This window comes from Curcuma longa, unplaced genomic scaffold (assembly GCF_044706935.1).
Source record: "Curcuma longa cultivar G26 ecotype Majalengka, Jawa Barat unplaced genomic scaffold, ITB_CL_G26_1.1 utg2798_np1212_758248_RagTag, whole genome shotgun sequence".
Lineage (NCBI taxonomy): Eukaryota > Viridiplantae > Streptophyta > Magnoliopsida > Zingiberales > Zingiberaceae > Curcuma > Curcuma longa.
In genome coordinates this window covers 377,707-395,985 of record NW_027435600.1, presented here as the reverse complement: position 1 = coordinate 395,985, position 18,279 = coordinate 377,707, and the positions used below count along the sequence as shown (strand labels likewise).

At 34.7% G+C, this 18,279-nt stretch overlaps 1 protein-coding gene across 1 annotated transcript; it reads left to right on the top strand.

The window, feature by feature from the left end:
* Positions 1–11,419: 11,419 nt before the first annotated feature.
* On the top strand, positions 11,420–17,443 carry LOC141820171 (uncharacterized). Its single transcript, XM_074707445.1, has 4 exons — positions 11,420–12,878; positions 12,976–13,112; positions 14,008–14,231; positions 15,663–17,443. Exons 1-4 carry the CDS (start codon positions 11,567–11,569, stop codon positions 16,387–16,389), a joined length of 2,400 nt encoding a protein of 799 aa, XP_074563546.1. The 5' UTR covers positions 11,420–11,566; the 3' UTR covers positions 16,390–17,443.
* The last annotated feature ends 836 nt before the right edge of the window (positions 17,444–18,279 follow it).

The following is an 18,279-nucleotide window of genomic DNA, read 5'->3' as shown; positions in this document are numbered from 1 at the left end:
TGTCGCACACACTTCATCATGACCTTCTACATTTCTGACACCCCATTTTTTTTGCAAGAAAAAGAAGGGGAAAAAACTAGCATATCTTGTATTATGACCAAGATGGTGTAAGAATCATAAAACTTATTGACCATCTCAGTACTGACCTGTCACAAACATGCTGGATTTATAATTTTATGGTTGATTATTTGCATCAACGAGCTAGCTAGAAGAACTTGCCCTAACACCCTCAGTGACAAATTAACTAAAGTATATAGGGAACGTGAATTTGCAAATCAACAAACTTGAACTCTCCTGCAAAAGAAAGAAACAGACATCAAGACATCACCAAGTCCAGTCTTAAAAATATACGTGATCATATGTGGCCGGCCGGAATATCATGTAGAGTATCACCGCCACCATGCATGTGAAATAAAAGACTTAAAATTCACATCCCTTACCAGAGAGAGAGAGAGAGAGAGAGAGGACATGCTTGGCTCCTTGCACGCCACCCAGAGTAGCCAATCCCATGATGGATTGATCTGTGTGTGTGGCATACAGGGAGCCAGGCACATCCATTTCACCTGTAAATCTTACTCTCCAACATCATCACAGACTCACAGTTCAATTCTTCATGTCTTCTCTTTCTCAGATGCAATTCTCTTCCTCAAAGGAGAGAGTATTTATAAAAGGTAGTAAAGCCTCTTGATGATCTTGAGACAAGAAACCTAAAACACCATGCACCACCACCACCTACTCTCTGAGCTGTATGAAAAGTGAAAAATATGAACAAGAAGAAGAGAGGAAAAGGATGAGGGACCAAGAATGAGTTGGTGTGGAGGATTTATAGCCACCAAGACAGGGAAAAAGCAAAAACATGAACTAAAATATTACCAACCCCGTAAGTGACCCACTTTATGGTGCATGCGAGGGCAAGCTAGAGCACACCCTTGCCAGGAAATAAGCCCCAAGAAATTATAACATATTCAAAGCGAACAAAACCCTAGCTTAGCACTGATAGTGGGATTGAGATGGAGAGGAGTAGAGATAGGTAGCTATAACAATCCTTCCCAGCTCGCAGGGGGTAATCAGAGAAAACAAGTAAAGCCTGCCTGCTGGCTTTGCTCAGTCCACTCTCGAGGACATATATTTTTTTCTTTTACTGATCTTCTGAACTTGGCTTTGTCTGGAGCACTTGGATTAACTAGATTCTTTGCAGCCAAACTCATACCAATCACAAAATAAGGTAATAATCAATATGTATATATGTACGAGAGATTTTTAAAATAAATATTCAAAAGATTTAATTTTTTTAATATTAGATATTCAATTTTCATTGATTAATCTTGAGGTAGATGGTCCGACCTCGTATTCCAACTATCAAATAAATTCAAGTAATTATTAATACCAATAAAATCAAAATATCTCCACAATACACTTGGGTCTAAATCTTTATGATTTTTTTTTAGTTCTATCCTAAAGGACTCATGCCAATAAAGATATCTTCTATCTTATAAATCCATGATCTTTTTTATGTATTTTTAATGTGAGACTTTGATTGTATTCCAACAGTAACTCCTAACGCGACATTCCAATCTCACTAGTTCTTGTTTTGATGAAAGATAAATAGATATCATCAAATGTACAAATCCAAGGATGGATTTACATGGGGCCTAGGGGGGGCCATGGTCCCCTCCCCTTTAATAACATTAATACATTATTACTATTATATAGATTTTTAATATATATATATATATATATTAGTTTACCCCTCTAAATTAAGATAAATATGTATGATTGGTCTGATGATAAAATTATTTTTTTTTGACACACCTCTTGATTACTAAATTATTTTTTATTATTATATTTTTGTTATTGAAAGCTATATATAATGTATAATAGTTATTTTCATCACTTAGTATGTGGCCCCCAAACCTAAAATTTATGGTCCTCCCCGCAAACCTAAAATCTTAGATCCGCCCCTATATGAAACATACATGCGTCCTAGGGTAGCTATTCATTTCCTGCCGGATGGAAGGATGAAGTATCAGATTTCTGAAGTAGATATTCAAAGTATATGGAACCATATACATGTGTGTATGCTCTCATGCATATCAACCCTCATATGAATACCAACCTCACAGTTAAACTATCACCATCCAACATGTCATCATACCGAAATCTATTGGGGGTCATGTAAGTGACTCCATATCTTCTACAACTGATGGAGCCTCTTCCTGTGATGTGTGTAGCCTCTAACTGAACCCTATATAGTGTTGATCCTCCAGTGTATAGACATCATGCATCCATCAGTCTGAGTCACTTCCTATCTGCACATGTTTGATCTGCAATCTCCTCCTGTGGTTGATGTAGTCTCCTTCAGTGAAGTATTATCAGCGTTGATCCACTAGTCATGTGTCCAACCATCTAGATAAAAACTGTTGTTGCCACATGTGGCTCCTTCTCCCAGCATCACTAGTTGTGTACGTGTGTGTATGTATAAGCATGTACTTTTTAAAAAACATTAATATCAGCGTGCTTTACATATATTTTATTTATTTATTTAAGTATAATTAAGGTTTTCATCTGCCAAGGAAATTAAGTGATTAAGTAAATTTATATCCACCTGTATTATAACTAATTCGATGTGTGACTTATTAAATAATTCTATATATGCAATATTTAAAAACTAAATTTATGTCCAACTGTGTAACTAAACAGGTATCAACTATATATTAAATAGACATATAAGCTACTATGACTATCAGGTATCACTAAAAAATTATCAAATATCAAAAATATAATTTTAACTATAAAACTATCAGCTACTATGACATAAATTTTATCGTAAATTTGTTTAAAACTATTATATAATTAAATATAATTTTTAAAATTTATAAATTTAAAATATTAAAAAAAATAGTCATGTAACAATCTAAAATTATTCGTGGTTATGTTCTGCTCAAAATTTAAGTTTGAAAATATAAATTCATTTTTGTAACCATAACCAATTGGAGTTAATTTATACTTTCAAAGTTATCAAATCACAATTTTAGTTAAAATTGTTATATGATGATTTTTTCTTGAAATTTAAATTAAAATGTAGAAATGTACTCTAGTAGGCCATTATATATAATCCAATATTTTTAAAGTGATCAAATGATTAAGAAGTGTTTATATAACCTTTGTCATTGCTGTAAATAATTTGATTAGTCAATATAGATCTAATAATATAATTTTAACTAAGACCTAATATATTTTTTTTATCAAAACTGTTACACAAATGATAAAAAAATGGAACATGATTATTTTTGAGTCATTTGATCACTTTAATAGGTGATTGGACTCCAATGACTTCAAATTCAAATAATGACTAAAAAATGACTTTGGTCAATATTACTACATGATTATATTTGAGCGTTTGGTAACTTTGAAAGCTTGGATAGGCTTTAGGAACTCAGGAAGCATGCATGGATAAAATATATCTATATATTTAGATTTAAAATTTGAATATAAAATGATCATATAATAGTTTTGAATAAAAAATTATTACATAATAATTTTTAAATTATTTGATTAAAAGCATAATTGAATTTCAATAGCCTTTTAGTGTACTGTACACTACATTTATATTTTTTTAATTTAAAATTTGAGTAAAAAAATTGACTACTTGCATATTTTTAATAATTTTTATTAGAAAGCTTTATATTAAATAATTTATAATTTCTGTAGTAATTTTAAATATAGTTTTTGACTTTTATTTCTATCATGCATAGGGATATAGCTAGCTAGGACAGTAGAGGATTAGACACGGCACAATATATCATTAATCTTCTTGTCTTCTATATATATATATATATATATGTCCCTCGTTTTTTTTTTAGCAAAATGTTTTAATGAGAATGACAAGACATTGCTTTTTGTTGAAAAGAAATGTGAGAGAAGTCTCACGTCAAGCTTCCAAAAGAGTTTGAAACAACATTATATTATTTTAATTTAAACAAGTACAAAAACATTATCATCTATTACAGGGTGAACAAATGAATGATAGGATATATACTAGTGGATGCTATATTAGATAGTCCATTAATCGTATTCAGAGAAAGTTTTGTTTTTTAAAAATATTTATATCGAGAAGAAATTAAGAATATAGGGATATCTAATCGACCATCAACAAACTTAAATTTCTAAAAATGATTTTAGATACTCCTCTAAATGTGTGTTATATAACATTATATTGCTCAAAAATCTATGAGGGATTGAACAAAGCAGAAGGCTTCAACTCAAACTATCATCTTCTCTTTTCTTAGCATTGCATTTGATAGGATTGAACATTATATCTTGATGCAGGGAGCATCAGAATCGAACTTAAATTTTGATAATGGAAAAAGATCAAAGTTAAGCTTATTTATGACTTAACAAATTGACTAAGTGTGTAGGTAGCACAATCAGAAAAGTTTGTAACTAAAGGTTAGGCTAGGTAAAATCTTAACTGTAAGTTAGATAAGAAAGTCTTAGCAAATCAGCTAGGGCATCAGGTGGGATGGACTTAATAGGAACAGAGAAGACAAGAAATCAAGTCGGACAAGGACCGGGGGTCAAGCGATCGAAACTAATCAAGAAGCCAAAATAGGTCTTGATGACCAAGGTTTGACAAGGTAAGCTTCTAGAGTAGAGTGGTTCTTTCTGTTGAAAGAACGGATAAGGATGAGTTCTCATTGAGAACATCTTTAGACATTGATCCAACTAAGATATTCACACAAATTCAGACTAAAATCCAACATTATGGCCACTTATGTGTTCCTTATGTCTCTATAACATCCTCTACGCAGTCATATCATACTAAACCATCATATTTGTTCTCTTGCATCCTAAAGGAGACCCAAGGTAATAAACATGTTAAGTGAAAAGTAGTAGCAATAATAAGCATGAATGACCTCTCATAAATTGTATGCATCACTACAACATAAGGTGGAATCCGTCACTCCAACGGCCTCACATGGTCGACCCTATGACCATCTGTGAGGAGGTAAATCAAGAAACTACAGTTAGTCACTACGGAGAAAGGCATTGTCTTGACTTCGTCGATATTTAACCCTTATCCACTGCAGCAAGTCTGCCTTGCAGTAACCAAGTCAACCATGCCCCAGGGCAATTGTATGTAACACTAATATAATACCATGATGTATATCTAATATAATGTTCATTTTAGATGACTCAATTGGTAGGAATAGGTACACACACATTCAACTTTAGTAATTGCCAATCGTATGAGAATAGGTTTGCAGTTTCCATCTATTACAATAATTATCCACAAAACTCCATGCTATTGCCAGTTAGATGTGTCACACTGATTCACTGAACTTGCAAAGGTAGATTCATAACACTCTCCCACTAGCTACAAAGGCCCAAAAATATCATTCAAACTAATTGGCGCCATTTGTCTTAAGTGAAATATATATATATATATATCTAGGTCTTTGAATCTTAATTTATGTAGCTAGGTATCCAGAAAGATCACTATAAGTCTTATCAAAATCACTCATCACCTTCTTTAGAGAGCCACTTAATTACCAAGTTGAGTATGCCTTTCGGTATAATATACACACTCCTAAACCTTGATTGTATCTTTCGTTATTTATTCTTGATTTGTAATTATCTAATGACACAATGTCCATCCACCTATAACACGATATATAAATGTATATTAGAAGTGAAAGTAGGGTGATCAACAAATCTCCATGACACCTTTAACTTGTGGTCATTTATATATTTACTAATCATGAATTCAATGTCATTCCTTCAAATAATTAACCTTCAGCCTATTCATCATCGATCTTAGAGTTAACTAATCAATATTAGAAACCTTGATCAGCCTCTGATGCGCAACTTAGTAAGATGTCATATATAATTAAATATAATAAAGTGGGGAAATTAAAGAAGTTAAACTTCACGCTTTCCGAAACAAGGAACCTATATTTTTATTCAAAAGGCAGAAGAGATAAAGGGCTTTTAATTTGTTATAATATAAGACCATGGGAACTTGTGTTTGCTAGCTAGGCCTGCAAATTTGATAGTGTTGAAGAAGGGTTTTGTTGTTGGATGGGACATTCTAAGTTTTGACCGTATTCAAGCAGGGAATATAATCATTTGCCTCACCTGCCTTTGACTCCTTATTAAACGCACTCTCTGCTCCAGCCTCCATCAAATCCAATCCCGTGTTGTGCAATTCCAGTATGTCATGTCCATTCTAGGTTAAACAAATTTAATTTAATTTTGATGGTGCCGCCTTTTAATTCCTCTGGAATTTTAACTTCTCAATGCATTAATGGATTTGGTTTGGGCCTGATTGACAATAATTAATCGAATTGAGTTGATTTAGGTTTTAACATATGGATTTGCGAGCTTGTTGGATCTAGTGGGCAACAAATGTTTGTGTAATATTTTTTTTTTGTAATTTAGATATCTAATTCTCACGAAAGTTTTTTACTAACCACCAAAATAAATTTGGGAAGCACAGATGAGTCCTGACAGATGATCCAATATCCTAAGTAGTTTGAACATCGCAGAAGTATGATATACCTTGCGAGAGTTTATCTCACTTTTTACTATTGCACATGACTTCAAATGGATCATATAGAGCACAACTTGAAAAAAGACATATGGTGACCTACTTACACTAAAGTCAAGAAGATGTTATCATGTCCTTATTGTTTAGGCAGGCGACTCACTTACCTTAAGGAGAATTAAGGAGAAGAGTTCTATCCCATAACCTTTAGGTAATCTATCAAGTTTTGAGAGAAATTACGAAGGACTCGACCACTGGATGAGAGGTCAACATATACAATTTATATCAACAAAATATATTGGTTGTGGACCTTATTTCTAAATGGAACTCTGTTGATTCAAGGGATTACAAGACTCTGAATCCCTTAAGAAATTAATTAATGTAGGGGCAATGGTGAGAAGCATTCCGCGGTACGTAGCATGGAGGTTCTTCCATGTGCATTCTCCAGGCGACAAGCTCCTTAACTAAGCTTTTAAACTACCTCCAAGTGTCCTTCGTTCCCACTTGACTCAAGCTTACTGATCACCCTTCTACAGGTTGAGTTGAGTTCTCCAAGGGATGGCGTCCCTATTTTAGAGAGAGAGAGCATTACTGCCGTCATGCTGCAAGCTTAGCAAACTTGACTTTTGCAGGATTCCATCCTGATGGAAGTCTTCCATATATCTCTACCATGAGGTCAAAGTCAATCGATGCTTAAGAAACAGTCCTAGTCTAGGATGAAGACAGTCTTATGTAAGGCAACACATGCATGCCAAGGGAATCGGAGTTGTCCAGACGAAGCCCTTTTAATGCTTAAGGCACTACTATGCGATGGTTGCACATAGAATATATATAATAGTAATGACAAACAAGAGTAAGATTAAGGTCAAATATCCATACCACCATCGACTTTATTGCTTATAAAGGATCAACATCCTAAACCCTAGGATTGTTGAGCCTTATGAATTATGGGTTATAGCCCGTGAAGTCCAATTATGGTCCATATCGATGAGGACCATATAATTGGGGGTTGTAAGGAGAATGAGGAGCTCAAAATTTCAGGCTCAACATCGAGGACTTGAGAAGTCCAGAACACTCAAAGGGGAAAGTTGAGCTCAGAGCTTAGGGATAACCCTGAGTGGAGTGCTTTGGGGACTTAGATGCCAAGTTGCATGGCATTTTCTAGAGGACTTGAATTGCTAATTAAGTTGTATGAGGAACTTAGGAAGCCAAACTATATGAGGAACTTGTGATGTTGAATTGCAGGGGAAACTGGAGGTGCATAGTTGCATTGGGGGATCCAAGGTTTGAGTGGAGCTGGGGTCTGGGGGATCAAAGGTTTTTTTTCATTGGCATGAAATGTATAACTTGCATGACTAATTCTCACACTCACTCTCAAGCAAGAGTTCTAATCAATTTTTCTAGCAACAACTTTCAGTGCCAGCAACAACACCTTTCACTTTCCCTCGCCAAGATTTCTTTGTCTTCACTTCCGGATGCCTACTATGACCTCTCATCCTCCATCAATGGGTTGCAGCCACAATCCTATTTGCAATTTCTAAAATATGATGTTCATATGAAAGGTCCAAACAATATCCAAAAGGCTATCATAGTGCTATATTTTCTCACCAAAGCATGATTGTCCATTCTGCAATAAGTGCACAACATTCAAAGAGATTAACATTTTATGATTACCATGAACATGAATAGCAATAGTGCATAGCTGTTTTAAGACTGGAATGCAATGCCAATATTACAATACCCTCATGAAATTTAAAAGATGGCATGCGGTTGGACGGATTGATGCTCATACTCCATTAAAGAAGAAAAAAAACAAAGACATAGACCACTACAATTTAATTTCCCAAGCGAGTTGGCATCGTGCTAACTTAGCATATAACATTTAAAAGACAGAAAAAAGATATACCACTACTCTACTACTACTGTAGGCAGATGCTTAAAGTCACGTTGAAGTTCACTCTGCAACCTATCAAAGTTTCAAGGACCAAGTATACGCTAGACAACAAATAGAACTTTTGTACTCATAACTCTTAACTAAATGGTTCAATGCTCCTACTAGGTTCAGCCTTACCAGACATCTTAACCATCACATAAAGTCAGGTGTCTTATAAGTGCAAAAAGGAGAAGAAAGTCAAACAAAAACAATTAGCCATTTGTGTAATTTCATTCAGATTCAGCTGCTAGAACAACTTAACTTTGCTTGCTATTCCAGCAACCGAATGTTACAGCTTCCAAACCAAGCCTCTCTTTGATTCTGTCAGGGCTTCTAATTTCGTGTTTAATATCTAATATTTTATGATCTATTAGGATTTTCTTCGTTATCAAATGTTTGATCAATCTCAACATATTTGGATTGCACCCTTGTTAACTCTCTATTAAACTTTAAACTGTCAAGTATTTGATCAATTGTGATCATTTAGACTTCTTCACCATCACATATTCGATCAGTCTTGATCTACTTGATATCTCATTTAACCAATTAATATATTGATCAAAGATCAAAATTCAACTCGAATTTATCAACCAAATTAACATTAATCAAAGATCAATTTGTATCAATAAAATTGAATTTCATCATCCTTTTCTTTTACTTCCAAATATAATTGGTCTCCCCCTTTCTCTACTCATTTGTTCCTTTCTAGTAAACATTGTAAAGATTTTAATATGAGATATAATAAGAGCAAATAGAAAAAAAAATCGCTACTATCTAATTATTTTACAACTATAGAGGTATAGATATGGTTTGATAGCCCACTCACAATGTCAATGTTAGTGTTGGGTGTTCAACATGGACCTTCGGAGCATGGTTGAGTTGATTATTATAGTCTATAGAGCAGACTTGTTAAAGTGGACAAGGATCAAATTTCGACAACGTCGTCCACATGATTGATTCAACGACTATTTGTGAAAAAGTAAATCAAAAAGTCATAGTTGTCCACTACAAGGGAGAGTATTCTCTCAGTTTCATCAAGATTCGATCTTTATCCACTTCAATAAGTCTATCCCGCAATAACCAACTCAACTATGCTCCGAGAGCTATAAATTTTTATATGCAATCTATAAAGGTGTTAAGTGCTGACTCAAAGTATCAATATATGCACGATTTTCTACAATCGATACCGAGCTAGTATATATCAAAACAAGCAACCTAGTACGTAAGCAATAGTAAAGGAAAATATATTGAATCGGACGAATACAAAATTATAAATGGAAATATAAAATTCAAATAGTAAATTTATCTGAGAGAGTAGGCTCTTATAATTATTATTTGACTATTAATCCTTAGGCAGACACTCATTTAATGGTCGACCATTTCCAACAATATTCATTAATGTGTCTATTTTAAATTTGAAGTAGAAGAAAAATAAAGTGATTGACAGTTAACACAAATGGATCTGCATGAATCATTTTTATCTCGACTAGATGTGCATAAATTATACTTATACATTAGTCAAATAAATTTAGTATAAATTAGATCTTAAATTTACACTTATTTTAAAGAACTATATATTTCCTCCATTCAGAAGTAAATTAATCTTTTTTTTTCTTCATTCATTCAACCAAATATGTCATAGCAATTAAAAAGGCCAATTAGTTGGATCGCCATGATTCAACCTAAGGCAAATAAATTAATTATCACTTATCAAATTAATTTATTGTTACTGAAATTGGACACGTGCATGCGACGTAGACCAAGAAGCATATGAAGGCATGCAACGTCCACCTTTTACTTCCTTCCATTTTAATTCTATTTTTTAAAATGCTACTAATTTCATCTAGAACAAGGACGCACGCGTTGACTATGTAGCCAAAGCGTCAATTTGATTGAGTCAACAACTTAAAAATTCATCTACTGTTTTTTATTTACTATATTTTCATCTTATTTAAAATAAAATTATTTTTATTTTTAAAATAATTTATATGTTCAAACTTTATCCGATTAATTTTAAAAATAGATGAATCTTTTCTTTAATTCACTTATTGAATATATAAATATAGAGCACAATTTATATAAATTTAAAAATCCATCTCATTTATAATTTAAATTTTGATCTTCTAATTACCTCTTTTAAGTACTTTAGCATTACACTACACTTCAAGAAAACAATCATTTTCTAATTTTTTGATATGATTCATGATGGATACAAATTAACAGGATATCTTTTATTTTTATTATTAATAAAAATATTTTTAAAAAAATCAAAATAACATCTTATTATATTTTTATCTAATAAATATAATTATTTTAGTATTATTATAACAATTATGATGATAGCTACTATAATATACTGTAAATAATTTTGATAAATTGCTGCACTTGAAGCAATTATAGTCGTAACAATTGCTATAAATGTTTTTTAATTAAATTTGAATAATTTAATTAATATAATAAATAATATTTTACTTAAATTATAATAACTCTCACCTATATTCTAACACTCATCCCATAACTTCTACAATAAAATAAAAATAAAAATATTCTTTTTATTTTAAAATTTTCAAAAGAGAGGCATCTTTTTAATAATATAAATAAAAAACAAGTTGGTCATATCCTGCCAAAATGCGGTACAATTACCTGATACCGTCGCCGATAGCGGCCAGCCAGAGGAAAACTTTAAAAAGGAAAAATTGCTGCGAGAGAGCCGTCAAGATGACGTGGCACATGGGAATATTTTGATTAGGCCCGTACCGAATAATTACATTCGTTTATTATTATTATCATTATCATTATTATTATTATTATCATTATTATCATTATTATTATTATTATTATTATTATTTTTGTTTTGTTTTCATCTCTACGCAATTCCTACCGCCATCAAAAGCCAAATACCAATTCGCTTTTACGACGCTCTTCTTCTACGGCGGAATCTTGCTCTTCTTCTTCGATCGCACAACCCTAATCTCTCCGATCGCTGCCGAACACGGCGGCTACTCCTCCGGAGAAGCTCCGGTGTTGTGATCTCCGCTAGTTGGACTTGGGTCTCCTTGGCGGGTGGATTTGGGGTTCGCCTCGGGATGGGTTGCGGAGGCTCCAAGCTCCCGGAGGAGGCCGCTGTGGCGCTCTGCCGCCAGCGATCCCAGCTCCTTGCCGAGGCCATCCGTTATCGATACGCCCTCGCTGACGCCCAAGCCGCCTACGCTCGATCCCTCCAATCCGTCGCTGTCGCCCTCCATGAGTTCCTATACGGCACCCGGCCGCCCCCTCAGGCGTCCCCCGTCCTCCCACTTCCTGCCCAGAGGAAGGGCGATCCTGTTCCGCTATTCACGCCCTCACCACTCCCCGCCGTCGGCGCTGCAGAGGCTGTGTCCCTTCCCTCTGCCACTGTCCACGGCCACTCTCAATCTCACTCTGGTTCGCACATCAATTTCCACCCCTCCGATTCCGACTCGGATGATATTTCTCCATTTCACTCGGATGGAGGTTCTCCGCTTCACCACCTGCCCGCGGATGACTCTCCCGCCGTTGGGCAAACCTACGTCAACTTTAACTATGCGAAAAAGGGCCCGATGCAGTCGTCGGTCACCCACGAGCAGCAGCCTCCAAATTCCGAGCCGGTGCGTTTTGGCTCCGTCGACGAACCAGCTTCCGTGGCTTACCCTTATTATGGCTACCCGTATCCTCCTCAAAATTCCAATTTTTACCCTTCCTATCCTTCTTACCAATCACACATGAACTACGGGGATGGGATGAGTGGTGGTTTCTTTGGTTTCTCTTCGCCACTTCCAAACATTCCATCAACAACCGTGGCAGCAAGTGGGAGTCCTACTTCCCGAGAGCCTCCACCGCCTCCACCTTCTACGGCTTCAGCATTGGACTTTTTGAATCCATTTGAATCGTTTGATAATTATTTTGCTCCATATTCGCCAAGACGTAGCTCAAAGGATTTGAGAGAGGAGGAAGGGATCCCTGATCTAGAAGACGAAAACCAGGAGGTAGTCAAGGAAGCATATGGCGATCCAAAGTTCACAGCTTCCACATCAGCCGCTGCGAATGGTGCGAATGCAACGTACTCCGGCAAGACTGCTAGGGGATCAAAAGAAGTTGAGATCAGCAGTGCTGATGATGGTTCCCAACGAAAGGCTAAGCAAGTGGAGGCAGGGAGCAGCTCGGAGCATGGGGTTCACGTGATTGAGAAGAGTGTGGTGGTTGAACCTGCAGAGTGGCGCAGTGCAGGATTTACAGTTTCTCGAAATTACCAGAATGATTCTGAGATCGTACAGGAGATAAAGACTCAGTTTGATAGGGTTTCGCAATCGGTTGAGCAAGCGTCCAAGATGCTTGAAGTGGGGAAAACTCTATATCAGAAAAAAGATTCTTCCCACAAAGGTGGGCACGTAGCTCGCAATTATTTTGCAATTTGAGTGGGACATGTTTCTTTTATTTATTTATTATTATTATTAATATTGTTCTTGTTGTTTTTTAGCAACTTCTGTCAGGATGATATGCGGGTTGTCTCCAACTCCGACCAATGCAGATCTTTCATGTGAAGAAGATGACAGTCTTTCATCAACATTGCAGAAACTCTACAGTTGGGAACAAAAGCTTCTTGCAGAAGTCATGGTTAGTACAACGATCATATTTTTGAGGGTTAATAGTCATGTCATTTGATTTTAATATTTATATGGAGGCGGTTGATCACAAGCAGATCACACGTGAAACCTGGGAAGCTAATGATTTTATATAATCTAAAGCAATAATTCTTTTGCTGTCATAGGAAATAAAAAATACTTTTTATTATCTCCTTAAATAATACTTAAGACTTTAGTTTTTCCATTGACCAAACTTCTCAAAGAGGTTTTCTTTTTTTTTCCCTTCAGATTACTTCTCCAGGTCTTTTTTCAAAAGTTTGAGTAATTTAATGTGCCAGTTATTCTACTTTATTGTTTTCAACCAATATCTGGTTAGTTGGGGCCGTTCGTAGTTGACTTTACATACCTCCTCTGATATTAAACTTGCAGGGTTTTTGTGTTTGATTTGGAAATATTATCCATAGCAATACCTGAGCTATGTTCCAAAATGGGAAGTGTCTTTGAACTTGGTTGGCATGTTCCTTGATCTAATCCATTACGATGCCATTTGTGTCAAACTCATCTTTTTTTTTTTTTAATTCTAGCTTGTATGTGTTTATTGACCTTCACATTGTTTCAGCTATATTTAATGTACCTAGAACATCAATCTGGACCAACCCTGATATTCTAGCATTTTGAATATGTGAACTGCAGGAATCCTCCTGCAGGATTCATGCATGCCACATACATAGTGCATCCGCCTTGTGAAATATTGTGAAAGGCAATTATGTATGTTGCATTGAATCTTTCATTATGGTTTATGTCTTGATGAAGTTTCATGTGTAACTGTTTGAGGAATCATTGTTCCTTGGCTATTTTCATATACGCAAGTTGGAAAGGTATGTGCTTGTCTAGCTTACATGACTTTATGCTAACCTTATATGCAGGTTGAAGAAGAGATGAGGGTTCAATATGAAAGAAAACGTCAATACTTGAGGTACTTGAGTGAAAGGGGTGCAGAAACTGAAAAGCTTGAGGCAGTTGAATCTTCCATTAGAAAGTTATCTACAAAGATAAGAATATCTATTCAGGTTGCTGGCACAATTTCAAATAAAATTAATCAGCTAAGGGATGGAGAACTCTGGTTACGAGTTTGTGAAATTATCAGTGGGTATGTATTTGTCGCTCTTTTTATTTATTTATTTTGTTTTGAAATGCTCTTGTTGATTACGTAATGTTAAAAATAAAACAGTGTTGCCACACTGAGTTACTTTAATTGGATGTGATATGAATTTGTATGTTTAACTATTTCCCATGAATGCAGTTTATATCTCTGGTATCCTGACCTCTAGGTAGCAAGTCATTATAATCGCTAATTGGGAAGAATTGTTGCATATTTTGTGTTGATGTCTTGTGGACGACCTTTCATGGTCATAAGAGTTTTTCTTATACAATGAAGATTGAGGCCTGCCCATATATTTGATTTCTCAGTAACATACTGTATCCACTATTGTGATTCCTTGATGTACATTCTTTTAAAAGGCAGAAAAATTTATTTGGTTCCCTATGCTTCTTATTGTGGTCTGTTACCATCTTTGGGTCTCTACATTATGCCCTTTTGATCTTTTTATCTATAAATAAAGAAATTTTGAATTAAAGTAATGTCGAGTCTTTTCAAACAATTATTCTATTGGTACTTTTGGACTTAATTCTCAATTTTGACGAATTATTTGTTTGGAGTTCATTATATTTATAAAGAAAGAAATATAAAGTAGTTCATTATATTCACGTGGTTACCATATTTGCTATGCCATTTGTTTGGGGTATGTTATACTCTCTTGTTGCTCATTTAATAACCTTTTTTTCAATTCTCCCTTGATACACTTTATTCTATTTCATTTTATTGTAATTGATTGATGGGTTGTTCAATCTGGTAAACAGTTGCTATGTCTACCATCTTATGTATACTGAGTGTTTTTTTTTTTTTTTTTTTTACAATTCTAATGTTCTGATGATACTGAGAAAAGGACATTTGGTGTCTTAAGTGGGCTCCTGTGTTTTATATAAAGCTGTATCGTGGTGGGATAAGAACAAATTATCTCAGCATGTTATATTAGTATTTGAGGCCACAATTTTGTATAAACTAGAGTCTTATTGATTCTCTAAAATTAGTAATTATTATCAGATTCCGAAGTTAATATCCTCTATGATTTATCAGGGACAAAGCATCAATATCACTGTAGGTTTGTGTATGTTATGAGAAATGTGAATCAACTTTTATTTTCTTGTCCTTTTAAATTATGATGAAGAGAAATAAAATTGTAATTAGTATGTGATTTGTATTTATTCCATTAAGCTTCTAGAAATGAGTTATCAAAATCTTGTTTCATCATTATTTTATAATATGGAAATAATCCAAATAGTAGTCTAATATGAGATTTATATTTGTTTCATTGAGCTGTTTGATATAATCTATCTTAATATTGGTGCATATCAGCTTGTATGTGGTAGTGTGAGATCTTAATGCAGAATTGTCTCAAAATTCAATTTTATGCTGTTTCACTTTTGTCCATCTTAAAGGTGCAATGTTATAACTTTGCAGTTTTGAAGACATGTGGAGAGTCATGTCAGAATGCCATCATATTCAGCATCAAGCAATATCCCAAGCACAAAACCTAGACTCTGTTGTGCCTGGAGGAAAGCCTCCTGATGCTTTGGATACAATAAAGCATTTAGAATTGGTTATGGCAGAATGGATTGCCAATTTCTCTATTTGGGTTACCACTCAAAAGATGTATGTCAACGCTTTAAATGGATGGTTAAGGAAAGGTATAGCTTATGAGCCTGAGGTTACTGATGATGGAGAGGTTCCTTTTTCTCCTGGGAGATTAGGTGCACCCCCTGTATTTGTTATCTGCAATTACTGGTCTTCCAGTATATGTATGGTATCTGAAATGGAAGTTATTAAAGCAGCCCAGTCGTTTCTCGATAATGTCCTAAATATATGGAAACAGCACAAATCTGTGCAGCAGCAGAGGCAGTTAACAAATAAAGATAAGAATAGCAAACTAAGGTCAATTGAAATGGAAGAACAAGAACTGCATAAGCAGAGAAAGAAATTACTTATAATTTCCAGCGAGAACGGGATGCCAACAATTGAACATGAGGATCGTGGGTCGACTGTCATAAGTTTTCAGTCAAGTCTGAGACATATCTTTCAAGTTGTGGAAAATTTTTCTGCTAATACCATGAAATTATATAAGGTACTTAACAAGCAAACTGAAGAAGAGAAACAAAAATTGGCTGGAGAGGATGCAAGAGGGTCGTAGGATTATGCATCACTTTATTGAGCTTTTCATTTGGTTGGTCTCACTGAGATGTTACAAAGTCTAAAAGCCTGATCTTCTGCCTTATATTGAAAAGGCAAAGAATTCATGCCATGGATAGCCTTACAAGTGAACTATGGGGAGGCCTGACAAGTGAAGTGATTCATTGGCTATGGGGCTATGGAGCACAGACACTAACCTAGGAACGAACACTTGCTAAAAATTAAATTCCATACAGTAAATTGTCAAAGGATGGATAGACAAGATTGATGACAGATGTTCCGAATGGATTCTATGCCCTTCCTAAGAAAGGAATGAAGTCATCTTGGTATTGGATCCTAATTTGCCAGCGTAGCATACGACAACAGATGCTTGGTGGAAAAGTGAACCAGCCATTTGATAAAGCTACGAGTTAGCTCCGTTTCATATGTTTCCAGTGGTAGGGATACGTATTTTGTATTGAATGGTCTTTGGAGTTTCTGAAAAGCAATCCAGAATCATGGAGTGAACTTAGGCTGAATAGTTCTGGAATGATGTTGAGTGACGACATAAAAACATCAAACAGCTAGGAGTGATTTGAGGTGAAAGTCCAATTATTCATGATTATTTTGACCTGCAAGTTCTGGGAAGCTGTCTTTGCGGTGGTATTGGGAGAAAACAGATGGAGAACAATTTCCACACTCCAAGCCTGCAAGTACCAATATGTTCTTGTCCTCTCTTATTATTCAGCAGTGAGTTTGAAAATGGAGCAGATAATTTGATACCAATGCTTGATTTCACTTGTTCAATCATTATTCAGTTTATTTGTCGTAGCGAGGCAAAGTACCACATGCTGCAGCAATCCACCTGTTTGTTACAGTCTAGAATTTGTGACACTCTGAAAAAGCAAGAGTGTGTTCGAGTATTTGTTGCCACTTCTGCTGCTGTTGCTGCATCAGGATGAACTTGGTGCAGTGCAAGACGTGAACATTTGCCAAAAACACACTTTCTACCTCTCAGATGCCTCATCATTCTCATCATGGTTATCTGTTAGCACATGATCATCTGTTCTGTGTGCATTAGGTAAGTAGTTCCATTTTTTTTTTTTTGGTTGCATGGGTGTCTGTTGCTTATATTCATAGTAACAATGTGTATGTAAAGTACTTTTGCCTGCGTTGATTGAAACAGGGAATGCAGGTTGCGGGAACACAAATTTCGAACCAACACGTTTCAGTTTGCAATCTCTTGTATAGGCACTAGTTGAGGCATGTTTTGTTGTTTATTTAACGACTGAGGTAGTCTCTTTACACTAGAATAGCACAGATTAACTTTTTTTAAAAAATAATTTATTATTACAATGTTTTTCCTTTTTAAAATTCACATATTTATGCTGGCACTGCCAGTTTTGTTTCCTTAATTTCGGTGGCTTATTGTCATTTATTCATGTGTTCTACTTAGATCAGTTCATTCTGAGTTGATTACGTGCAGTCCTATCAATATCATGAGATACTTGCACAATGACTTTGTTTCCCAACTGATTCAAATTGTGAATTTTAGAATCTCCTCTGAAGTTTTTGTATCGAATTTAATATTGTAGGGTCCATTGCGCTGGGTGAATGAATCGGGAATGGAATGAAAAGCTAATCGTATTGTTGATTAATATTGGTTTCAAATCTTGTAAATACCGTTTGTTTAATTGAAATATGGATCGATTATTTAATTACTTTAAAAATTCAATTTGATTAATTTAGAAATTTAATATTTTTTTAAAAAATATTGAGTATTTTGATTAAATTTATTGGTTTTGAATTTATTAAGTTTTTTATTAACTGTTTTTATTAAAGTATTAATTTAAATTATAAAAATTTATCATATTGAATTTTATTTTAATATATTTATAATTTTAAAAAATAA

Excerpts from the sequence above, each read along its gene's own strand:
- LOC141820171 (XM_074707445.1), top strand. The coding sequence starts at position 11,567 with ATGGGTTGCGGAGGCTCCAAGCTCCCGGAGGAGGCCGCTGTGGCGCTC. Across the intron at positions 13,113-14,007 it reads AGCTTCTTGCAGAAGTCATG|GTTGAAGAAGAGATGAGGGT; the intron begins GTTAGTACAACG and ends CCTTATATGCAG. Across the intron at positions 14,232-15,662 it reads GTTTGTGAAATTATCAGTGG|TTTTGAAGACATGTGGAGAG; the intron begins GTATGTATTTGT and ends ATAACTTTGCAG.